Source organism: Falco naumanni, chromosome 1 (assembly GCF_017639655.2).
Source record: "Falco naumanni isolate bFalNau1 chromosome 1, bFalNau1.pat, whole genome shotgun sequence".
NCBI classification, from domain to species: domain Eukaryota; kingdom Metazoa; phylum Chordata; class Aves; order Falconiformes; family Falconidae; genus Falco; species Falco naumanni.
The window spans coordinates 95,748,142-95,771,303 of record NC_054054.1 but is presented as its reverse complement, the minus strand read 5'-3'; the positions used below and the strand labels follow the sequence as shown (position 1 = coordinate 95,771,303).

The 23,162-nt window shown below is 42.5% G+C and overlaps 1 protein-coding gene across 8 annotated transcripts in view; it reads right to left on the bottom strand.

The window, feature by feature from the left end:
* The window catches only part of KDM2B (lysine demethylase 2B), a 125,947-nt gene that overhangs the window by 100,558 nt on the left and 2,227 nt on the right, over positions 1-23,162 (bottom strand). For 2 of the 8 annotated variants that reach the window (XM_040609963.1, XM_040610018.1), the window contains exons 1-4: positions 18,720-18,853; positions 17,476-17,620; positions 14,191-14,269; positions 6,807-6,853 (exon numbers count right to left, since the gene is read on the bottom strand). In XM_040609963.1, coding sequence (XP_040465897.1) covers positions 6,807-6,853; positions 14,191-14,269; positions 17,476-17,620; positions 18,720-18,770 — 322 coding nt within the window. In that variant the 5' untranslated portion in view covers positions 18,771-18,853. Of the gene's footprint in view, positions 1-6,806; positions 6,854-14,190; positions 14,270-17,475; positions 17,621-18,719; positions 18,854-23,162 lie in introns of those variants that run through there. The other 6 variants (XM_040609953.1, XM_040609999.1, XM_040609991.1 and 3 more) reach the window with 4 other exon arrangements.

Below are 23,162 nucleotides of genomic sequence, written 5' to 3'. Positions count from 1 at the left end.
CAGAATAATCATTACGTACAATATTTGCATCTCTTTCCGTTCCCCTTTCATTATCGCCTACTTCCAGAAGCATGGAGCACAGGGGTTCTTGTCTTTCTGTGAAGCACCTGCCATGTATGTTCTCATTTTAGCTGGAGTTCTTGGGGACTACAGCAGCAGAGAGATTTAACGGAACAAAAATGGCTAGATGAAAGATACAAAGCCTCCCATAGCTTATGGCTGTTACGTACACATAATGGGCAATAAACCCTTCTGTCCCACCTGAATTTCAATTATTTCAATCAGCCTGCTTAATTAACTAATAAGGGAGCTTGTTCCACCCCATTGCAGTCCTCTGCACTAAGAGGCCACGGCCCACCGCATTCAGTACATCATTTACAGTTTCCAGGAAAACTGGAAACTGAGATTCCCCAAATTTTGTACCCCACGCTGCACTGAACCTGAGCGGATCACGTCACCTTTCAGCCTGGTTCCCACCTGGGAAAAGAAGGCCACACTATTTAATGCGCACCATCATACCGTACAACTGCTGTTACTCTTACAATGAGCAAAATGCTGCGATGCCAAACTTCAGAAAGCTTGCTTAGGTCTCTCCCCTCTGAAAAAACCCTTAACAGGCAGTGATGTACTCCTCTGCAGGTCTAATTTCTTCCACTGATGTTAAAGAAAGCTCAGTTGCTCACTTCAGTGTGGCACGATGAAGTCCTTAACATCTTATTCACTTAGTGAATAAGCCATGAGCAGATGTATGATGGCACACAGAATCTCCTCCGGAACCAATACTTGTCAGCAGCACAAGGGAAGGCTGACCTGCATTTGCAGGGCCAAACTCCCCTATTTATAGGGCTATTCCCTTGCAGACGTGTGGGATTTAATGATGTCATTTATTCTATTATCTTTCTCCACTGACACCATGATTATAAACTCATAGTTGAAGCAGAGACCTTCACACGTATTTCTTTAAACACTCAATTTGCCGCTGAAGTTTTTGGCTCAGCTCCTGTTCTTTCAGTGTTTCTAACGAGAAGGCAAAATCCAGCAATAATCAGATATCTCTTCAGCTACTCCCAGCAAAGAAAGCAACAGGATATGTAAAGCCTTGGGTTTCCTTTCACCCTTTGTCTTGGAGATCAAAGCCTGCCACCAGGTCTTTAAAGACTTGACAAAACCACAGAAATCAAATATTGAAATGATCTATTAGGTCCCATCTTCTGCATCACCTCCTTGGGCCAGGGGAAGATCACTCTCTGCAACAGCTTTTGGAGCTTTGCCATGTTTGCTTTTTACTGCCATACCTCACTGCACCAATTTTATCACAACTAAAAGCTTTGCTGCTTTCAACTTTACTTGGGATTCTTTATACAAGACAAAACCACCAAAGCCTTTCAACACAGCAACTAAATGAAGGGAACCAAACATCTTCTGTCCGTGTAAGCATTATGGCCCAGGCCAGCCTGCAGCATCAGATTTTAATAGCAAAATACATGACTGATGATACAGTCTTCACTGCTCCCACGCTTACTTTTTTTAATTCTATAAATAAACCCTTAGTGAGTTAAATAAAATCAATCAGTGAATTGATGTCAGTTGTTAGACCACCCCAGGAATAGTGTAAGTCCTGTACTTGCACTGTTCCCACTGATACAATGCCTGGCTGGGCACGGTGAATTCCATACAACAATGCTGCTGATCCTACAGAAGTGACGGCTGTGGTCACAACTTTAACCTCTTCAGCCCAGGGATCACAATAACTGAAAGTCTCTTTTCTTTCTGACAATCCTCAGCATGTTTTGAAATCTCCCCTTTTGCCACCAGCCAGGATTGCAAACTCAACTTCGGGGGTGTAGAATACACACCCTAGCACACAAAGCCACACCAGCCCCTAGAGAGAGGAGGTGATGCACATTACAGACTCCGCAGCACTGCTTAGGTTTATTTAGTGGTTTATTTAGTTTATTTAGGTGCGAGTGTAAAAGCTGGGATTTGGTGGTGATAGACCGCCAGCCTGCGGCAAGCAAACTGAAGAGAGGTCAGCTAAAAATAAAAAATAAAAGCAAATACAGCCAGACTAGCCATTAGAGTCTAGATATAGACACCCCAGTTGTGCAGGGACTCCACACCTACCCGGGGAGCTCCTGGGCAGACTGTGACAACCCAGGAAGACAAAGGCAGTGCGGACATCAATTACAAGTCAAAGGGCAAGACACTGCAGATGCCACAGAAAAGCAGATACTCTTTTAAATTCAATCAGTGCTGACCCAAGCAAACCACTAAAAAAAAAAAAGTAATCAGAGAAAGAGAAAGGGGCTCAGCTCAGACTGATAGACTGATGCATACATTCATGTATGTTTCCTCTTTCTCTCCCCTTTACATGGTTCATAGCTTCCAAAACTACTCAGTGCTCCCTTCTTCAGACTGTATGATGTCTGTGAAGAATAATATAAAGACAAAAATCAAAGGAAAAAACTGAATGTTTTGGCTTTCTGACATCAAAGACTAAAGCAAGTGATTGCATTTGCTCCTTGAACTCAGGAGTAGCCAACACTAGAGATGGTCAACAGTGACCACAGAAGCCCTGGCTTTCAAACAGCTTGCTGAGCAGGGCAGTTACCTTTCTCCTTGCTCAGTCCTAGGTTAACCTTGGCAAGGTACTTGGTTTGTTCCTCAGTGTAATTAGCATAAAGCATTCACAGAGGTATGTATGTATGTATGGAGATTCAAGAAGACTTATCTGGGAAAACACACTTTTTCTTTTCAGCCCATCTGTGACAGACACCTCTCCATGCTGTGGCCCAGAAGCACTGTTGGCAGAAGAAGCCATCCCAAAAGGCCTGGAAAATATAAATTATTCTGTATAGCTGCCTCTTCTGGGCATGAGCAATAAGTCACTCAGAATCACACAGTTGGAGGAAAAATGTGTAATAGCTATGGTGCTGTCCCACCACACTTCTGGAGTGTTTCTGGAGACCGTTGTGACTTCCACTTACATGGCCAGCAGCCAGGGAAAAGGACCAGGGGTCTGAGAGTCTCCCCAGCAGCCCTGGCTGGGAGTATCCTTGAGATACACAGTTTACTGGCTGGAAGGCTGACTCTAGTTACAGAGAAGAAATGGACAATGGGGATAAGTTCTCTGTCTGAGAGCCCCTAAAAAAAGGGAGTAGGAGAACATGAAAGAAAGAAAAACAAACAAGTGAAGATACTATGCAAATCTAAAGACAACAATCACAAATGTGCAAAATGTTTTGGAATAAAACAAAGCCCCAATACTTACTAGCTACAGCTGTGCACTTACTTGTTTTTTAAGTAGTCCATATGCATATACTAACACCACCAATACACCAGCATGACATGCCAAGAGTGAAAAATAAGGAGCCTGCAGAAATAACACTTGCCAAACTTCTAGTGCAGATGTGACAGATGTTTAAGGAGACATTAAGAGAGCCAATGACCCTCAATCAGATTTTAAATCAACTTATGAAGAGATGACAGTGACATTCTGTCCTTCAAAATTAGCCATCAAATCTATCTTAGACACGACATTACAAAGCTTAATAGCTATTAAATTACAACATTTTTTCTTCTTTCAAGGGTTGTCTCAAGTTCCTAAGCAGACCAGCATTTCCTCTCCACTTCTCTGTTTGTATTCTTGGCTCACAGCCATTTCAGACATCAGACAAATTCTTACTGCTGAAATTAATCCACCGTCACAGGTTTAAAGAGTATCCAGAATATCTTTTGTATAGAGGTAGGAGTCTAGTTACAACCATTATTCCAAGTGTGCGGTTTAAAGTGTTTGTTCTTTAAAGTAAAGCTACTGTACAGGAGGGGTGTTTCATCCACACACATTACACAATGGTGCATGTTCATGCACACTAACGTGCAAGTCATAAACAGTAGGTCATAAACATGACCAAACTAAATTACAGTTGGTATCTGCATTTTTTTAAACAATGAAAACAAAAAAGATCCAACAAGCCACGACAATGTTTCTTTGGAAGTCTGATGAAACACTAAAAAAATAGACACTTGAGCCCAAGTAACTGCAAATGACGATCAAAAAACCCACCTTTTTTTCCCCCTCCTTATTATTGCCACAGACTAGAGTCTTCAAAGGGAGAGTCAAAAAAGCTAGGCTACCAACTGTTATTTCCTTGGGACCTATAGGTACTCAAATATGGAGATGATACAGCAATCACGCTAGAAATAGAAAGTATGGGTTCAGAAGAATTTGAGACCAACCACTCAGTAACTTTCTATGGAGTTTACGTGCTTTGGGAAAACCCAGCACCATCTCTTTAAAACATTCTGTAACAAATGTGTTTCCCCTGATTCGAAGAAGAAAAGAGAACAAATGATAGGTTTAAATAGCACCAGCATACTATAACCATCAGCACTTAAAAACCCAACAAGTTTACCCATAACACAACTGTTTTCAAGCTATGTTCTCTCTATAACCACTCCCACACACATTCAGATGCAGGGAGTTATGATCATTCCATTTCACATTTGAAAAACATCATTCCCTTCCCAGGTTCAGCAAAGGCGTCAAGTAAGTTTTGAAAACACTGCACTTCAGAAACACGGATGCCTGGAGGTTCAGGCAGGATCTGAGTCCTCTGCTAAAAAAACGCGGGGACAATCATAGGAGATATTAATAAAACAAAGACTTTTCACCTGCTTTATCTGAGCATTAGATTATGAGCGTAATATATATTAACCTAAAACTAGAAAAAATTATCAGCAATGATATGCAATATAAAATTGGCTCACCGTGTTTCCTGAAGTCATTAGTAGATAATTTAGAAATTTGGCATGGAGGCAGGAATTGACCCTGTGTGCTCTCAGTGTCGATGTGGCTCTTACATACAGCACAAATTGCACAGTGACAGAAATGATTTGCCATAAGAACCATGGTTTTTCAGGTATAACTCACAGATAAATTCCCAAATATTTTAGATCTCTTGAATCAAAGTTTCCACCTGTGATGCCAGAAGTCATCAACTGTATTAAAAAAAGAGCAGGTGACCATGTTCTTGACCACATCACAGGCTCAGTACAATGACTCCAAAGGGAGTTTGTCCAAACACAAAAAAAAACCCACAGAAAAAAAAAGACCCATGATGTATGGTGTCTGGATTGCTGAACCAGCTGTGAGAAACGGCATACTTTTACATAAAAGTTAATCTCAAAGTTAATTACGATTGTTATTTCTGCTCCATTGTTTTATAAATCTAATTTTATTTATAAATATCCTCCCACTTCGCTGGCCATGTACACAGGAATCTCCACCCCCCTAATACTTCAAGGGACATCAATCTCGAGGAAATGCAACTCCCACACTTTGACTGTTATTCAGGAAAAACAATGTTGTTATGCAACACTATGCTGTTCCAAAACATCTCAAAGTCAGACCCTCAACTTTAGCAGTTTCAGAGACAGAAATGGAATTTTATCAGCTCTGGAACAAATTCACAGAAAACTGCAAACAGGGTCCAGATAATTACAAGGTTTATGCACAAGACTCCTCTGCAGAAAAAAAGAGATACTCCATACCTATAAATGTGCACATGCAGGTATTTAGGAAATCCATAAAATTCAGGGCTTCCAAATACCCTCATATCTTTTCCTAATTTAACTGCAGATTGACCAACAGAAATGCTACCAAATAACACTTCCCACTCCACTTCCCTAACATTTTCTGCCAAAGAAGTTTGGGGCTTTCCCCCCTGACCCAGACTTAGAAATGGTCATAAATCAAGCAACATTGCCAAGTTTTGTTTGTGAAGGAAGGTTATCAGAGATAACCCCTCTCTCACAGATAACCCCAAGTGAGCAGAAATGAGGCATAAGTTCCTCTCCCTTGTTTTTTCTTAACTACAACTTTTCCAGACTTGATATTCCTATTGACCATTAAACTCAAGAGTAATTTCCAAAAATTCATCTTTCAGAATGCCACAGCTGGGCTGACTTAAAAGATTAACTCCTGCCACAACACAGGTAAATAAAACCAGTAAATTCTAGATAGCGAGAATGCAGTTAAAAGTCTCTGTGAAGGACTGCAGCAGCTAACACATCCGAAACTCAGCCAGCTCCACAGCAACGACTTCACAGAGTGCAGTATCACTATTCAGTAACAATTTCAGATAAACGATAAATAACACATCCATCTTCAGTAAAAGCAGATTTCAAAGAAACAAACAGTATAATGTCCTACTCAAAACATAGCTTATCTTAGAGTTAAAAAAACTTATTTTGCAAAAAATTGCTAGGAAACATTTGATGATGACAGTCACCACTTCTCTGGTTTATGTCTTATCAAAACGGCAGTTTGCAAAGCTTCGTGTTCAGTCTCTCTTAGCAACCTTTCCTCAAAGCACTGACCTGGCCTGACACTGATAAAGATTGTGGGGAGAGCACAGGCAAAAGGTGATATGGTTCCAATCATACCTTTTACAGACAGACGCTCTACAACAGATTTTAAAAAAAAAAAAAAAAAAAAAAAAAAAAAGGAACTCAATCAATAGAGCTGCCACTTTCCAGGATCACAAAAGTGTATGTAGGACACCTGTTAAAGTCAAAAGCATTCCCTCTCTTTCAAATGGCCAATTATCCAGCATGAGATCAGAGTCCAGTCAGCACAACTACTAATTAGGGTTCTCCCAGCCTTTTTAATTTACAAATCGCTTCTCCATGCCTTTTCCCAGATTCTGAGAGTTATCACAAATGTCTACAAACACAACTGGACAAGTATTTCAAAGCAATTCTGTTCTATATAAAGTTAATCCAATGCATTCAAAATAACTTACCCACTAATAGCTTCACATCTCTGACGGTGAAATCCGGGTCAGGCATTCTGTAATTAGCAAAGAAAGCAATGTTAAATACCATCAAGATAAGTATGGGTACACTTTCGTTAACATAATAAAAGAGAAATAAATGTATAGTGCTCTTTGTCTGTAATGCAGTAGGTGGACTCAAGCAAGGCCCCTCTGAAGTGTGGACAGTGCAAGTTTTAATGACATACATAACATCTTGGCATTGGCAAGTGTACAAAAGTTTCTCTACTTGTAATGGAAAAGGAGAAGAGGTGTCTTTTCAAGCACTCTGCAGCACTGGAGTGGCAGGGAAAGGAGGGGGTTGGGGACAATTTCAATAAAATCCTAAACCTTTACAGCTTGTTCCTGCCAAGCAACTCACAGTGGTTTGCAACTGGTGGTACCTCGCATATATTCCCCAAGGTGAGCATTATCACATTTGCCAGTGGATACAAACCGAGGCATAGAGCAGAAAACCAACTCATTCCAAGTCCCATCTTTCAACCACACACTGCTTGAAAATAAAATACAAAAAATAATGAATTAAAGCCTCTTTATTTTAATGACTGTTCCAAGCCTTCTTGTCTGGCAGAAGACAACCTGGCTGTATTTGGTGGGTAGGGAAATTGTTTGATTTAATTTGAGCTAATTCAGAGCTAAATTAAATGGTAGCATAATTGGTTCACCAATGTTGATGCATTTATAAGATCACTTCTAACATAGGCAATGTTTTAGGTTCAATGTAAGTAAACAATACCCTTAGTACATCTAGTGAGTTGTACATGTCAGGTAGAGAGTAAAATTCTGCAATGCATAGACTGGACAGAAAAAGAAAACAAAAACAGTAGTGGGGTTTTAAAGCTGATTTGCTTCATCTTAATGACAGTATTTCACACTTCACATAGCAGAAAAACTAAGGAATTGTAATGAGAAACAGCCCTGTGGGACCTGCTAGGTAGGCGCTGTGTCCCTCTTGTACTGCCCTGGGTTGAAGATAAACAACTTGCTTCTGGTCATAAAGGACTTTTGACATAATTCAGTTAGAAATCAGAACAATCCAGCCCATAGGCAAGCTTTTAGAGCAATAGGTTTTACTATTAAGAAAACACTGAGAGGTAAACTAAAGGTAAAGTTATGCATCTACTATCATGCATATATCTTGAGAACTATTTGCAAAATTCTGTTTGCCCCCTTTCTTTTACCCTTATCACCGTCCTCTGGTGGGATGTGGAGGCTGGACAATATCTTTTGTTAGTTCTCCGCCAACCCTCAGATCTTTGCGTTTAGCCGCGAGGGCCCCACAGCTTTGGAATTCACTCCCTCGCAGAATGAAACTGCCTGAATCTACTGACCTTCAGGGTTCATTCAGAGCTCATCTTTTTTTCCAAACACTAGAAAATCAGAAGTAGGAGAAGGATGAACTATTTGTGGGCAACAAGAACATGCAAGGCTTATCTTCTAACGACACAGCTTGCCTGGATTTTATGTCAGACATGTAGAACTTTTTCACATTTGTATAAATCTGAATAAAAATCAACAGCCAAGATGGAGAACAACCCTAACCCAGATGCATACATGCAAATCCTGTCTTTCCAAAAGCTCCAGCAGCAGCCGACAATAAATATTTCTCAAACTGGAAGAATACAGTCCTAGTCCTCCCTAACGATACAATTGCATGTTCAGCTCTTTGGAGAGCACACCTAGCACATCCTTGGGTGTTTTCTGTGCAATCTCAGGATGTGCGACACATTAGAGAAAGAGTACACCAAGGGAAGAACTCCAGGCTTGAACACAGCAGGTTTCCAGTTCAAGAACCCATTTTGTAGTTGGGTTGCCTTGGGAGGACCAGCTTTAATTCAAACCCATTCTACTGGCTGTTGAGACCATAAATGACAGTACTTCTCCATCTCCAGCACCACCCAGCAGAACTGCCACACTCACTGGTTTGCTACAGCACTAAGATGGCCAAAAAAAGAATTGTTTTCTTGAATGTCACCAACCTTATACTAATCAGTAAATGTTAGTTCATCTGTTTTCCTGCATATAAATCCAGAATACCAACAATGCAAGAGCTGAGCAGAGAGGTTTGGTTTTAATCCCGCTGCTATGCAGTTTTCAGGCAAATGCATTTTGCATAAAACCACTATGAATGCTTCCAAAGTTTTTGTATATCCTAAAAAATTAAGTGACGAATATATAGTGGGGTGACTTAACACCAAAATATAACTGACTGCATTTGAGATTTTCAGCATTCTGTTATATACGAATCATGTTGCCTCAAAAAGAAAAGAAACTCAAACACCTTAGGGTGCACTGGGTGCAAAGTTGCATTTTAGTAAACATTTAAAGATTTGCTAGAGAAGTCTCCTATTCCAATCCTAACGGGGACGAGCTCTGGCTAGCGTACATATCTGACTAACCACAACACAATGCAAGATGACCGCTGTCCAGATAAAAGAGACAAGATCTCTCCAAACAGCATTCTCTCCCAAGTTACAATCCTGGAAACAGACAAAAAGCCCTCTGAGAAAAACAGCTCCTCTTCTGCTAAGAGATCAGAGGTGGACATCCCTGCTTCTAGCCATACAACTAACAGCTCACAATGGTCAGAAATACACAGGAAAGCCATTCTGGAAGTTTCGTTACAATAATTTTCCCTCATTCATCTCATTCCTTGCCATTTCGGAGTACCTCCAAGCACAGTAACCAAACTGTTCAGCTATGCTTCGTGCATCTGCCAGGCACAGACATGCAAGCTGACTGCTTAACAGCAAACAGAAGTGGAAGCACATATCATCCGTTATTCAAAACGTCAGAAGTCTAAAAATCATCTTATATTTTATAGACCGCTGTATCGCAAAAGTCACCCTACCTATACATGGATCACCTAATCTACCATATCATGATACACCCAGCCTCCTCTGAATGAGAGACCACAGCGCTAGAAAGACCCAGTAAAGCGTAATTTCCTCCAGGGCCTGAAGTGGAACGTAAGGTTCCTGAGTCTCATCAGTAAGTGACTCGGATCCAAAGGCAAACTGTCTAGTCTTGCTCTAGTGATGGAAGACGGCAGGCTCTGACACTCATTAATTCAAGCAGCAAATGTCAGGATAGTAAGACTAAAGGTTCTCAACATTTTGGATCACTTAGGCAGGTGTCAATACTACTTTGATCTTGCTGGAATACAATGCACGCAGCATTTATGTATCTACATATCCACAAAACTCATATTGCACGCCAACTACTTTTGACAGATACACATAAGAAGCAGAAATGTAAATAAAATTAAATCATGTTATCCTGCAGAGTGCCAAATAGGAAAGTTTGTTCATGCATTTCACTTCTGTCATTTAAAATACCCATAAATTACATTTCCAGCCTTCTCTCACTCTAGTGACATTTATGCCCAAGTGTGCACAATTCCTTTACAACATCATTTCAAACTAATAAGTCATGCTCATTTAAATAAAAATTATTAGAATGTTGAATCTTCTACAAGAGATTACCGATTGACAAATTCTAGTATTTCAATCCCCCAGACCAGTCAGTATTCAATGATTCAGCAGAAAACGGAAATATAAAAACAATTCATCCAACCATCTCTGAAATGGAGAATTCAGCTGATTCCATACAGGAACTATCCAATGCTCATGTAACAGATAAAATTTGCTTACTTTTGTCAGCACAGCAATTCATCAAAAATATCCTCAACAGAAAAAGCTTCAGTATTTTTACTCTCTTCTCTGACAATGAATTCCAGCTAGAGGAAGAAGCTGCACATGATGTGTGGATGGCTCATGAAAAGGAGAAAGGGCAACAGCCCTAGAAAGGAGCAAAGATGTCAGAATAGTATTAAAATGATACCAGCAGTCAGCTGGAAACTGAAAAGCTGGCTAGTCAAGCCTGGCTCCTGAGACTATTGTAAGCTCATCACAGCAAACTGAAACACATATCCCTCCTTCACTCCCCAAAGCATTAGTGAGTGACAGACAGTTGGGTAAGTGACTCCAAAACTCTTGCTGTGGATTAGTATTTACTCCTCTTCCACCTCTTCACAATCCAGTTCAGCATTCAAAAGATGCATTATCCAAATTGCCACTGCTGCAGAACTCTAATGAAAATTAAGGTACGCGGCATGCAGTCCTGCTACTTCTTCACTTCCAACGCATGTTCCAAACCTGCTATTTCTTTAACTGCTTTGTTAACGCTTACAAAGAAAAGTACCTGATTTTCAATGGTCTTCTTTGAGGCGTGGTCATCACATGGATTTGTGCTGTGTGCATACATGTAAGCGTGTGAGGCGAGGTCCTGGTTTTTGCCTCAGCAAAACCAAGCAGTACCTCTATAACCTGGCCTGCTGCACACGTGGCCTGCAACCATAGAAGGGGCTGGTACACAGCCAAAGCCCCCCCTTCTTCCAGGTCTTAAAAAACATCATTACTGGTGGCTTCCAGGAAGGAAGAGGAATAGAAAGGCTGACTGCAAGTGCATCTAAAAAAAAACACAACTTGAAGAAAATCAAAGCAACACAGGACACAAAAAAACCAGATTACTCTTTGCATGATCCCATTAGCTTGAGGAGTCTCTGAACCCTTGGATCAAGAAAGACCAAAGACCACTCTCCAAAGGCAACATCACAGCAGGAGGCTTCAGTGAAAGCACACAGCTAACCGAAAGTGGAGGAGAGTGACAGGTGGCAGCTCTCCAGATTTTGGGCACAGGGACAATAGGGAAGCCAATAATGATGTGTGAGCTGAGATTTGAGTGTTGAAATGCCTAAGGTGAAATTGCTCATTACAGAATCCTGAATAATGAGCAATCAAGAAGAAACAGATACTACATCTTGTGGTTACAGACACCAAGAAACAAGGTATGTTTGTGAAGGGTCTTGTGCAACATCTACACGCCTCAGGCAGCTCGAGTTCTGGAGGCACCACTGTCTGGTACAGGCAGCCCCAGGAAACAGTGGTCCCACGCTGGGGTACTTGCTATCCACCTCCAATAATGCTCTGCCACCTGCAGCTGAGGATCTGAAGCCCAGTAATGTTTGCATCTGCAAGATAAACTCTCCCTTCCGCACTTCTCTGCTGACAGAGCAGAAGCTGAACAGGTACCATTGGCACAGCAGGAGCTGAAACATCTCCCTAGTTTTCTTCTTGTGCTGGAATTTGTGAACTTCCTCATACACAGGAGGAAGATCTGGCTCCTAGGAAGGTGCAGTAGTATCTCTGGCTCCTAAACACTCCTCAGTTTCACAGAAGAGCTGATGGTTTCTTCCAGAAGAAATTATTGAAGCTTTTATCACTTGCCCTTTAGAAGCAGCAGTTTAAAACCAATGCATATGGAGAGAGCAGTTATCTCAGATGATTTTCCACAGGAGATACGGCCTTCAGTCGACTCCTCCAAGAGAAGCATCTCCTGAAGAAATAAACTGAACAAAAAAGTAGCAACAACCTTCAGCTAAAAAAAACCCTTCCTACCAAGGTGGGCAGAGAAGCCAAAAGGAGGGTCAGGAAAATAGAGACTCTAATACAGCAGGGAAAACCATTTCAGGAGGGAAAGCTGCTGTATTTGGAAGCTGAGAGAAAGCAAGGAACTGGGATGCCAAGTTGGGCGAGTAGAGTGGCGAGCACAACCCTTAAGGAAGCAGGAATTTCCTGTAAATAATAAAGCTCCTGCTGAAGCAAAAATTATTTAGTTTCAGGTGATGGTTACATATCCACATACATTGTAAACGTACATTCAGAGAAGCACTCAACAGAGACATCACTGGCTCTCTAGGACCTAGGCTGGCCAACAGTGTCGTAAGTGAACACAGAAAAAATGGCACTTTAAGGAAACTCAGCTGAGAAGATAAACAAGAACATGATTAATCAGGAAAGATGATACTATAGTCATCATAAGCTAAGATTAAGGAGGTGGCTTCTACAGGTTAAGCATAATTAAGCTATGAACAGGGAAGACCTCTCTGCTTCTCAGATTTTCATATGAAGGTTATACTGAAGGTTGTACGTACATTTCAGAAACATCAAAACAGATGCTTTTGGATCCCCTCTTCTACACAAACCTTAAGGATCAATGCGTTCCACCTGACCACACCTTCTCTCGGATAATACAGCAGAAAAATTAGGTTATTTTTCTACAACACCAAATAGGAGCATAGAACTGTTTAGGAACTGTAAAAAGCGAACGGCCTTTCCCACTTAATAGGTAGATTTTCTGTCTATCCTCTAAAACACTACAGAATAAATGCACATTTTCATCAGACAGTTAGGATACAATCAAGGAAAGGCTTTGCATAAACAAATAAAGTGGCATTGTTTTTTTTTTACAAGACACTAGACTAGCAGAGAAATACAGGGCTTAATAACCAACTACAAAAATATCCCAGTACAACATAATGGTACAACAAAATAAACATTACTGTAATTACTACTGAGTACCTATTAAGCACTTCTTGTTCAGAGTTCAACATTATAAAACTATTTTACTACATCATGAGAAGCATCACAGCAGCTCCTGTTGACTCTCATAGTAAAAGGACCTATGCCTCTCAAATACCCCAAGCACTGCTTCTCTTTCTGTCCTTAAGTTATAGCAGGGTGGCTTGATTCTTTTTAATTAAATAATTGGGATTCCTCAGTTCCCTCAACTTTGAGGTGTTCCAGCTGAAACTGAGCAAAGTAATTACACTTTCAGAAAATTAGTTTTCCGTCTTTCAGATATTATCAGTTACCCAGTCCTAATTTCCAAAAGTACCAAGGAACATTTATCTAAACTATGGATTATGTGACTGATAAAGTATATAATTTTAATATTTATCTCTTAGACACTGTTACTTTTGCAGATAAACTTGCAGGATTTTCTTATTAAAATACCAATCCTTTATGACTGGACATTAACAAAATGCAACCTCAAAAAGACTCTAATAATACCACATTTTAACTAGACATTATTAAATATTTACAAAGCTGTAACATTCTGAAGAGATACAGTTCTAATGGAAAGTGACAGGCACCATTAAAGATTCTACCTGTAATACAGAGAACAATTGAGAAGTCAGAAATTGAAAGGAAGTTGTTCTGTCATTACAGCATGGATTGGATGCAAGAACCTTTGAATTTTATTCCTAACTTTCATCACTGACTTATTTTTCATTGTGTAGTACCATGCTGTATGCACTTAACTTTTACAGACTTCATTATCTGCTTATTTATAAGTGGAAAATAATCATTCCTCTTCTCAAGGGTGCTGACAGTCTTCCTAATTGCAATACATTTTGACATCCTCAAAAGAAATATCACATACAAGTGGAAAGCATAATGGTTATTTTATAAAAGCATTTATTAATCATCAAGATTTGGTTGTAACTTACTTTATTCCCAGTCCATCCTTATTTCTGAAGATAAGGGGAACTCTGAGAGCTTCTCTTTGCACATACTCAAAAGTAAAATCTGTTGGAATAATGAATAAAAAAAAAAATCCAAAGTCATTTACAATGGCATTAGCACCTCACATTACATTTTCCCAAAACACCCACCATTCCCCTTTTCTCACTAAAGAACTCCACTATCACTTAAAGAAAAATATAAAGAGAATGCATATTTTAGGTCCAAACCGGAAACCAAATGACAGACAATGCTCTCCCAGCTGCTCTCTATTTTTCCTGTTCAGTGATGCACATAAATAGAATCCAGTCAGAGTTTGTCAATTAAGGTCTGAGTTGAAACAGCCAGGCTATAATGAAATACCAAATGAACAGTTAAGACATAATCCTAACTAAATTACTGCAAATCAGCCTAGTACTCCTGGGGCAAACGTAGTTTAAACTCTATGTTTAAGTTTATACACTTCAAGCTATACATTTCTACTTCGGAAAAAACATGTTTTCTTGTGAGCATTACCTGCATATAGCTGAAAGCCCTGATTTTGTGAATAAATAATTTTCTTTTTGTGAGGGTTACTGTTACTCCCAACAAAGTATTTTTTTATTTTTTAAAAAATTAATCAGAAAGGTAACTGCAGGAGTTGTTTCACAGAAATCTTATACCGCTCTTGCTGCTTAGGAAGATGGTGAAAAAGTAGTTTTTTGTGGGGAGTCACAGTATAACACTCGATCAGCCCAAAAATTAAACATAAATTTGTTATATTAGCACTGATCAGTATCACCTTGTTGCTTCACCGTGAGGATTACACAGAACTGGACTTTCCTGGGCATTTCTTTATGCAATGGTCTGACACAATAGCAGTGATTTGGGGATTAGAGAGGAAGTTACAAGGCAGCGATTTGGGTGAGCCATGCCTACAAAACCCCACACTCCATTTGAAGCCTTCTGCCAGCAAAAGAAGAGGAATTCCTGCACTGGCCACATACTGTTTCTATAGCTCTGCTATTCCCCCTTTCTTACAGGAAAAAATTACTTTTATGTAGCATCCATATGCTACCTTAAAATGGAAAACGTTGTTTGCCTCTTCAGCACTACAACACACACTACACGCTGCCAAACACACTATACACATTATATATTAAATTCAGGTGCACACAAGTAGTTTAACTTCTCCAAGACCCAGCCAGCAATGTACAAGCTTCCTGGGAGAGCATGAGAACCTCAGACCCGAGCTTATGTCAGTGATGCTTCATTGCTACAAAACCCCATACTGGACAAGGGCAACAGAGGCGAAGCTCCCGTGCCTGCAGACACATTTCCCTCTGCTTTTACAACTTTTTCTTTGCTGTATTCAGTTAGTAATTACGACAAGTAGAGATATAATATTCCTACTTAGAGCTACCAAATCAGAGCACTGTAATTATCCATTTACAAAAACATTTAAATGACAGAAACTTTATCGCTACTAGTCTCAAAATAAGGGTAATGAATACTTCAATTAGCTAAGGTTACCAAGTAAGTACTTCTGTACCAGAGAAAACTTTGTTTCTCATAGGCATTCCCATGAAAACTATTGGCTTTGGGTAAACAGAGAAATAAACCACAGGTATTTTTTAAGGACACTCATCCAAGACAGAAAGTCAACAGACATCAAGAATAGTACCGGTGGAAGGAGCAGAGGCAGCTACATAGCCTAAGAGACTAGAGAACAAGTAGCTATGACAAACTGCATTCGAGCCAGAAATCACACCACTGCCTTGCACACCTTGAGGAAAACCAGCCCACATTCAGGGGAGTGTGGGGGGGGTGTGTGTGATCAAAGAAGAGTAATCATTAAAAACAAAAACAAGGACATGGGAAACAATTATAAATAAATATATCACAACCTATTTCAAGTATTCATATAAACTGACTCTTTTATTCTTACTAACAACTGTCACTGTTTCGCCTAGATTCAATTCAACTCTTGGATTTACAGAAAAGATAAATCAATAGTAAAAATAAAAACAGAGCAAATAGGAAGGCAGATCCTTTCTTCATAATGCCCTAACAAAGCATTTAAATCCCTTGTGGGGCTGAACAAAGCAGACACAGACCACAACAAAATAACAAAAGACACTCATTTATTTTCAAGTTCCCTAGAAAAGAGAAAGCTTCCCAAAGATTTTAGAGCTGCTGAGCTCGGAAAGCTGTGGATTGTACTATAGTTAGCATGTAGCAATGGCAACCACTGGAGTATTTGGAAGATGAGGGTAGAATGCAATAATTTTCTGGAAATTTAATTAACATTTTCCAGCTAAAAAATAGGTGTTTGTGTTTTGTTTGGAGGAAGAGGGGTCAGGGTTGAGCTTATCTCCTAAACAAATACCTTCCTAAATAAGATAGGTATTTAATTTCTCCACCACATTAACTTTTCTAAAAGGAGCTTAAAATGCTCATGCAAAACTAAGCCTAGGGGAAAAAAGGAAATTTTCTAAACTAGATTAGTGGCTCCACCGCTGTAGCCATTTCAGGAGGATTACAGGCAAAACTCCTCTTTGCTGAGAAAGCCGGCTTAGAGGGTCCTCGTGAGGCCGAGTTTTGGTGATAGCCATCTGGGATTCGGGATCCATTTCACCAACGCTGCAGCAAATAAAGGTGACTGGCAAACACACACACAGCCTGCTGGATTCCTGGGCAAACCTTTCCCATTTTCCTTCCTGCCAGGCAGCCGTGCTGCAGAGCTCAGCTGGTCGCCTGCCACTCCATAACTTGTCACCTAAGCAAACCAAGTCACTTCAGGGAGGGGAGCGGTGTAATTTAATAGATGATAAAGCCACAAAGTAGTTGTTGACTTTAAAGTCTCCAAGCCTGGCCAACAGGCTCATCAATTGCATCCTCTTGCAAAAGGGGTCCTGGATTCACTAGGAGGCGGGGAAAGCAGGGGTTTCTGCCGCGTACACACACAGACCCGTGCCAGGACCAAACTCCCGCACATCCCTGTGCTGCGCTTGGGGTCCCGGTACCGGTGCAACGTTGGCAGTGGGGGAAGGGGGGGGGCGCAAGGCGCTGCCATCCATCACCCCGCCGCTCTCCGGCTGCGGGGGGGCCGGGGCAGCCCCCCCGCAGCGGTGCGAGCTGCGGGGCCCCGGGGGCAGCAGCCGCCCCCCCACCCCGCGCTGGGCCTGGCGGCGTCACCGGATCCCCGGGCAGGGGGCGCGGGCGCGAAATACGAACCGGCGCGGAGCTACACGTGGAGGCGGCGGAGCCGCCCCCCCCCCCCCGGCAATTACCTTTGCCGTCCATGGCATGCACGAAATCCCCGTGATACATTTTACTCTTTAATTTCTCCTCCAGATTGAAACTCCTGATGCTGACAATTTCCTCCACGTCCGAGACGTCCTCGTGCTCATCGTATCGCCTTCTGCCGATAGATCGCTAGAAAACAAACAAACCAACCAACAAAACAAAGCCACATTGTGCGGGGGGAAAAAATAATGGGGGTCGGTGGGGAGGGAAACGTGGGGATGGTGCAGAAGGATTTGATAAACAGATTCTGGGGGAAATCATGAAGACGGCAAAGCAGAAAGTGAGCAAAACCTGGACCCGACGGAGCCCCAACACAGCTGCATGCCCAACCTTTTCCATCCCACGGAACCGGGCAGGAATAACAGGTGTTTGGCTGCATAAAAACTAAAACTTGGGCTGCTGTGCAGGAGCTGCCGTGCGGGCGAGCAGGAGACGGGCGCAACTCGCCGAAAATTCACCCATGCGTTTTGCAACACCGGCAGCCAACGCTCGTTAGCAACGGGATCATTTTTATTATTATTATTAATTTTTGCGCGTGAATACAAGATAATTTCTCGGGGAAGAGAAGGGGGGTGGTGTGAGCGTGAATCATTTAATCCGATGCACAGCATCCAGGTTTCGGTATTTACATAATCCGAGTGTTTCCATAGTCACACCGGAAGCCGCGGTTTAAAAACCGGCTCTGGCCGTATGTACCGCGGTGGGGAGGGATGTGCGGCCCCCACCGCCGAAAGCCGGGGGGGGGAAGGGGAAGGTTCGGGGTCCGCGGGCGAGGGGCAGCGACGAGCTCAATGTAAGACGGAGGGGGGGGGGTAGGCCCGGCGGGGGCCGGTGCCGCTCCCCCGGGGAAGTTGCTGTGGGGCCCCGCGGCGGCGCGCACAAAGGTAGGTGCCCGGTGGAGCGGGGTTTGGGGGGGGGTGCCCGGTCCACCGGGTGCCGCCGGTGGTTCTACCCCTCTCCCGGCAAACCAGCCCCGGCAGCCAGCCCCGGGCACACGCGCGGCGCAGCAGCACAAACCCTCACCCACAGGAAAAAAAAAATTATATTCTCGTCCCACCCTCTCCTTCCCCTCGATTAAATTCCACCCCCTTCCCGGTGCCTAAGCTGCTCTCTTGCAAACTTAAGGCGCTCGGCTGCCTGGTTTTACATGCATTTCTCCCTTTGCAAACAATTAAGCAAAATCAATTACAAGGCACAAATAGGAAAGAGACAGAAGCCAGCTACACACCAATCTTCTTCCAGAGTCTTTCTCTGCCTCCATTTTTTTGGAGAGTTTCATCACTTAATTGTCAACAGTTCCTGTCCTGCATTTTTGGCCCAAATGGGGAGGAGGAAAAACAAAAGCCATCCAGGTCTCTCTAAAGTTTTGCAATTTTGCACCAGCACTTTTTTTTTTTGGGGGGGGGGGGGAGGAGGGGGAGGGAAGGGGGGCGGCGGCGATGCGCTTTGCAAAGTCCTAAGGAACCATTTTCAGGCACTGCGTGCGGAGCGGGGGCGCAGGCGTCGCAGTGCCCGGAACGTAAACAGTGGCGGGGCCTGGGGGGTGGGGGTGGGGGGGGTGTCCGGGGCGGCGGCGCGGTATCGGCGCTGGGCCGGCCGGTGGCCCCGCCGCCGCGGTGGCAGGTCACGAGTGCGCGGCGGGGCGCGGCACGCAGGCGCTGAGCGGCGGCGGGGCAGGGGCGGCCACAAAGGCGCAGCGGCGCCCGGCGTGGGGTCCGGGGGTTGGGCGCCCTGCGTGGGGTGCGGGGTCCGGCTCCCTGCTTTTTGCCGGCGCCCAGCGTGGGGTGCGTGGAGGCAGGGTGCCGGGGGTCCTGCGTGGGGGCCGGGGCCGGCCGAAAAGTTGGTCGGTTCTGCTCAACCCGGGGGGATTGGGGTCAAGCAGTTTGGAGGACTTCTGTGAAGTGGCGAGTTAACGTGGCAAACGCTGTAAGATACTAGTAGGCAGCGTGCACGGCCGGTTACCGGGTGTTGCCTGAAGCAGGCAGTCCCGCAGGCGCGCGGTGCGCCTCTGGCCCACGTGCAGCCAGCCACGCGGCATGGGAGCGGGATGCTCCAACATCTGCCCTGACATCTGTCCCCTGCGAGCAATCACGTATCACTTGGTGTTAAATAAAATACAATCGCCTTTGTAATAAGCACCTACAACGGGTACTTAGAAATCGCGCGAAAAAGTAGGTAAAAATCATAGAAAGTAGCTGCGGATATGAAATTTGGGTTTAGCGATAGTGCGGGTGTCTGAGCCTGCCGGAGGGTCTCACTCCCAGAACACCAATTCATGCCTACTCTGACTTGATGCTGAGCAAATATTGGGACCCTCTGATTGCAATAGCGGGGTCAGAGTGCAGGTTTTGAACAGCCTCCAGGTTGCAGTGTGGCTCCTCTCTCCAGTGACATCCTTTACCTCCTCTCCGCACATCAAAGTACACCTAAACCCAGCGCCAGGGGCCGAAGGCTTTGGCAGCACGCCTCTACTTTGCTTTCTGCAATTTTTGAGATTGACATTGAGAATAAATGTGTTTCTACCTTCGGTATGGTGTTTGTTCGCTGTTATCTCTCCTGGGCCAGCAAAAACTGGGAGTGCTCTCATCTAACCAGTACAAATCTCAGAAGTAAATTCCAGACTGTCTTTCCCTGGCTTTACTTTTCACATCAGTTAAACAGAGACTGGAAATAGGGCGTTTTTCTTTGCTATTCCTGTCTGCTTCTACCAACAGAAACATACCCGCATAGCATCCAGTTACCTGTTGCATACCTAACTAATCACATTCTAGGTACTAGATGAAATGTATTAAATATTATGGCAAAGATAAAGCAAAGATATGCCAAAGATTAAAATTCAACTCTGCAAGCCTTGCTGGGCATCTCTTCGGAAAGGTCCATATTTTAATGAACCATGACATGTGGATAAAGGCAGAATAGAATTCTAATTTAGGATTTAAGGCAGGAAAGGACAGAGTTCCAACTTAGGATGTAAGGCACTGAGCTTCTCCTTCTGCATTTGCCAGTAACTGTTTGCAGAATCTTGAAAAATCATGTAATCTTTCCCTAACATCTCCCTATTTGCAGATGATTGAACTTAATTATTATATAGAAATGTGGTATAGGCTATATATTGAAGTGTGGATTCCAGATGTGTGTTCTAGCAAGTACATTATTAATGCATAATCCTGAGGAGATGTATGCATATGTTGACCTTTCAGCCAAGATTACTCAATCTTAAAATTAAATGCATGTGTACATCTGTAGGATTGAGGCCAGAGTACTTGTACAAGATAAATGGATGTTACTAGAGAATCATCAGACAAAAACCACATAATCCATCTATTCCACAAAAGTCCACCAAAAAAAGAAAGAACAGAGACATAAAAGAAAATCAACTCATTTTTCTAAACTTTTTTTTTGGGGGGGGGACATGAGCAATCTGAAACTGTTGGTGTATCAAGCAAACTCACCAAGGACTGTATTAATCACATACACCTGGAAACACCAGAGCACATTACAGAAATATGGAAGTAAATATGTTTCAGAAACATCACAACTTTAACTTATAGACCTCAAAAAATAGAAACCATGTTTTTAACCTTGTTTTAAGACAGAAATTATTCCTATTAAGCTATGATTGATTTTACCATTGAAATAATACTGCCTCAATAACAAAAAACCTGTCTCAAACTTGAAAGTGGGGGGAAAAGGGGTGTGGGGGTAGTAGGCTGTGGATGATGAGAATATCCACAGCTGCACTGGACAGGATAAAAACATTTAGAAGCAATATTAAACCTCCACGCTTCAGGACGCACATGAAGTGCTGGCAGATGAGGGTTGGCGCTCATTTACCCTCTAGGCAGGGCACACCACTGGTTTCCAGCAGTGCCCAAAGCTGGGCCCCATCCAGCAGAGCTTGGTATGGCCAGGGCTGCTGCGAGGCTGGCTTTCTTCACAGCCAAAAATATGGGGAAAAAATACTTCAGGTATCCTGTCTGAACTGTATTTAAAAACAAAAAACCACCAACAACAACAACAACAACAAAAACCAAACCAAAAAAAACCCACTTAAACCAAACTCCACACTAAAACTTTTTTGATAGATGTTAATGTAACTTAAATTATTTAGATCTAATCATGCCAATGTGCTGAATCCTGACCCTGTTAGCTTGAAACTAGGAGCTGTCATTTAATTGAACTTGTACTGCAGGGCTCATGCTAAAATAAGAACTAGAGTGCTATGCTTGGGAAGGCTGTATGAGAAAATGGGTTAATTTCACCCCTTCTGAGGTTTCAAACATAGTTATTTCCCATTGGACAGAATGGACTGAAATAATTTAAAAACATCTTTAAAAATATCTTTTATCCTCTAAGATCTGTCACTCTATACATTACCATGGGTTAAGACAGAAGGGTAGATATTTAACCATTTCATAGTTTTATGAAGGAAGTTAAAAATTGTGTAGTTTTTCTAGACATGACAGATCAAAATGTTTCCTCTGCAGAAATTCCATCAACTCAACGTTAAGCTCTACTTGAGATGAGATTTGCAGAGATGCTTGCCTTAACCTCCCTGCTCCTTGGGACTGCTGACAAACCTTTATTGCCTTTTGCAACTTCTGCTTCTGATGTGTTGGTTGTAATGCAGATCTGCCATCATTTCCATTTTGTGGTAACCTGATTTGGTTTTGGTACAATAACAGGAACAAGTGGAAGCGATGATTTGCATGTGAAGCTGGAAATATGTTTTAGAAAAACTGCTCTGCAGAGGGTAAGCACCTTTGCATGCTCAGTGCTGTATGACATTAATCATACAGTACTCAGTGAACCTATTCTTCTTACTCAGTCCTCCTACAGAAAATAGAGAAGTACATTTTTAGCAGAGAAAGAACTATGAGTATCCTTGTGGCTGCATACAGATTTCTCAGGGTCTTCTGGAAAGAAACTTGGACTTCTGCCACCTGTTCCAACTGTGTTAATGCATAAATGATCCAGAGAATGGGTTGACATTACCTCTAATTAGGGGTAATAACAGCCTGCTGCTGAAAGAGCTGGTTCCCTTTCTCTTGCATCTATATCTCTCATTTCTCCCGCATTAGGTCTAGTGTTCGTGCAGCCACAGGGTAGGTCAGTTCGGTGACCTGATCCAGCAGAAAACTCACCCGTTAAGAAAAAAATACCTATTTTTTTCATTAGATCAATTCCCTGAAGCTCTGTAGCCATTTGATCGGTGGATTCTACAGGATGGAGTGGAGAGGGGGGTGAGATGAAGGAAGAGTGCAGGACTACACCCTTTTGGTGGCCTTCCGCAATTGCACTGATCAGAGGTAACAACAAACTACAGCTTTGAACTCCAGCAGGATTTCAAACTCCCCGAAGCATTTCTGAGAGTTAATTAAGCATGACTGACTCTTTTTGTTTCAGCTAACTAGAGTGGCAGTATAGAGGTGTGTAATAATGAGTAATTAGAGTTGCAAATAAAATCTGTCCTTTTTAGTTTGGACCTCAGAACAGAGCTGTAAAATGGAACATAAAGGGGGGAAAGGGTACATGGCTGCAGTCCTAATGTTTTAGTTGCAGAAGAAGGGTTGACCTTTGATTTGTTTTCCGGTTTAATAAACTGATTTTTTATTTCTGATAGGAAAGGAAATTATGCTTATTTCAAAGCTACAGCAGTGGGGTTTGGAAG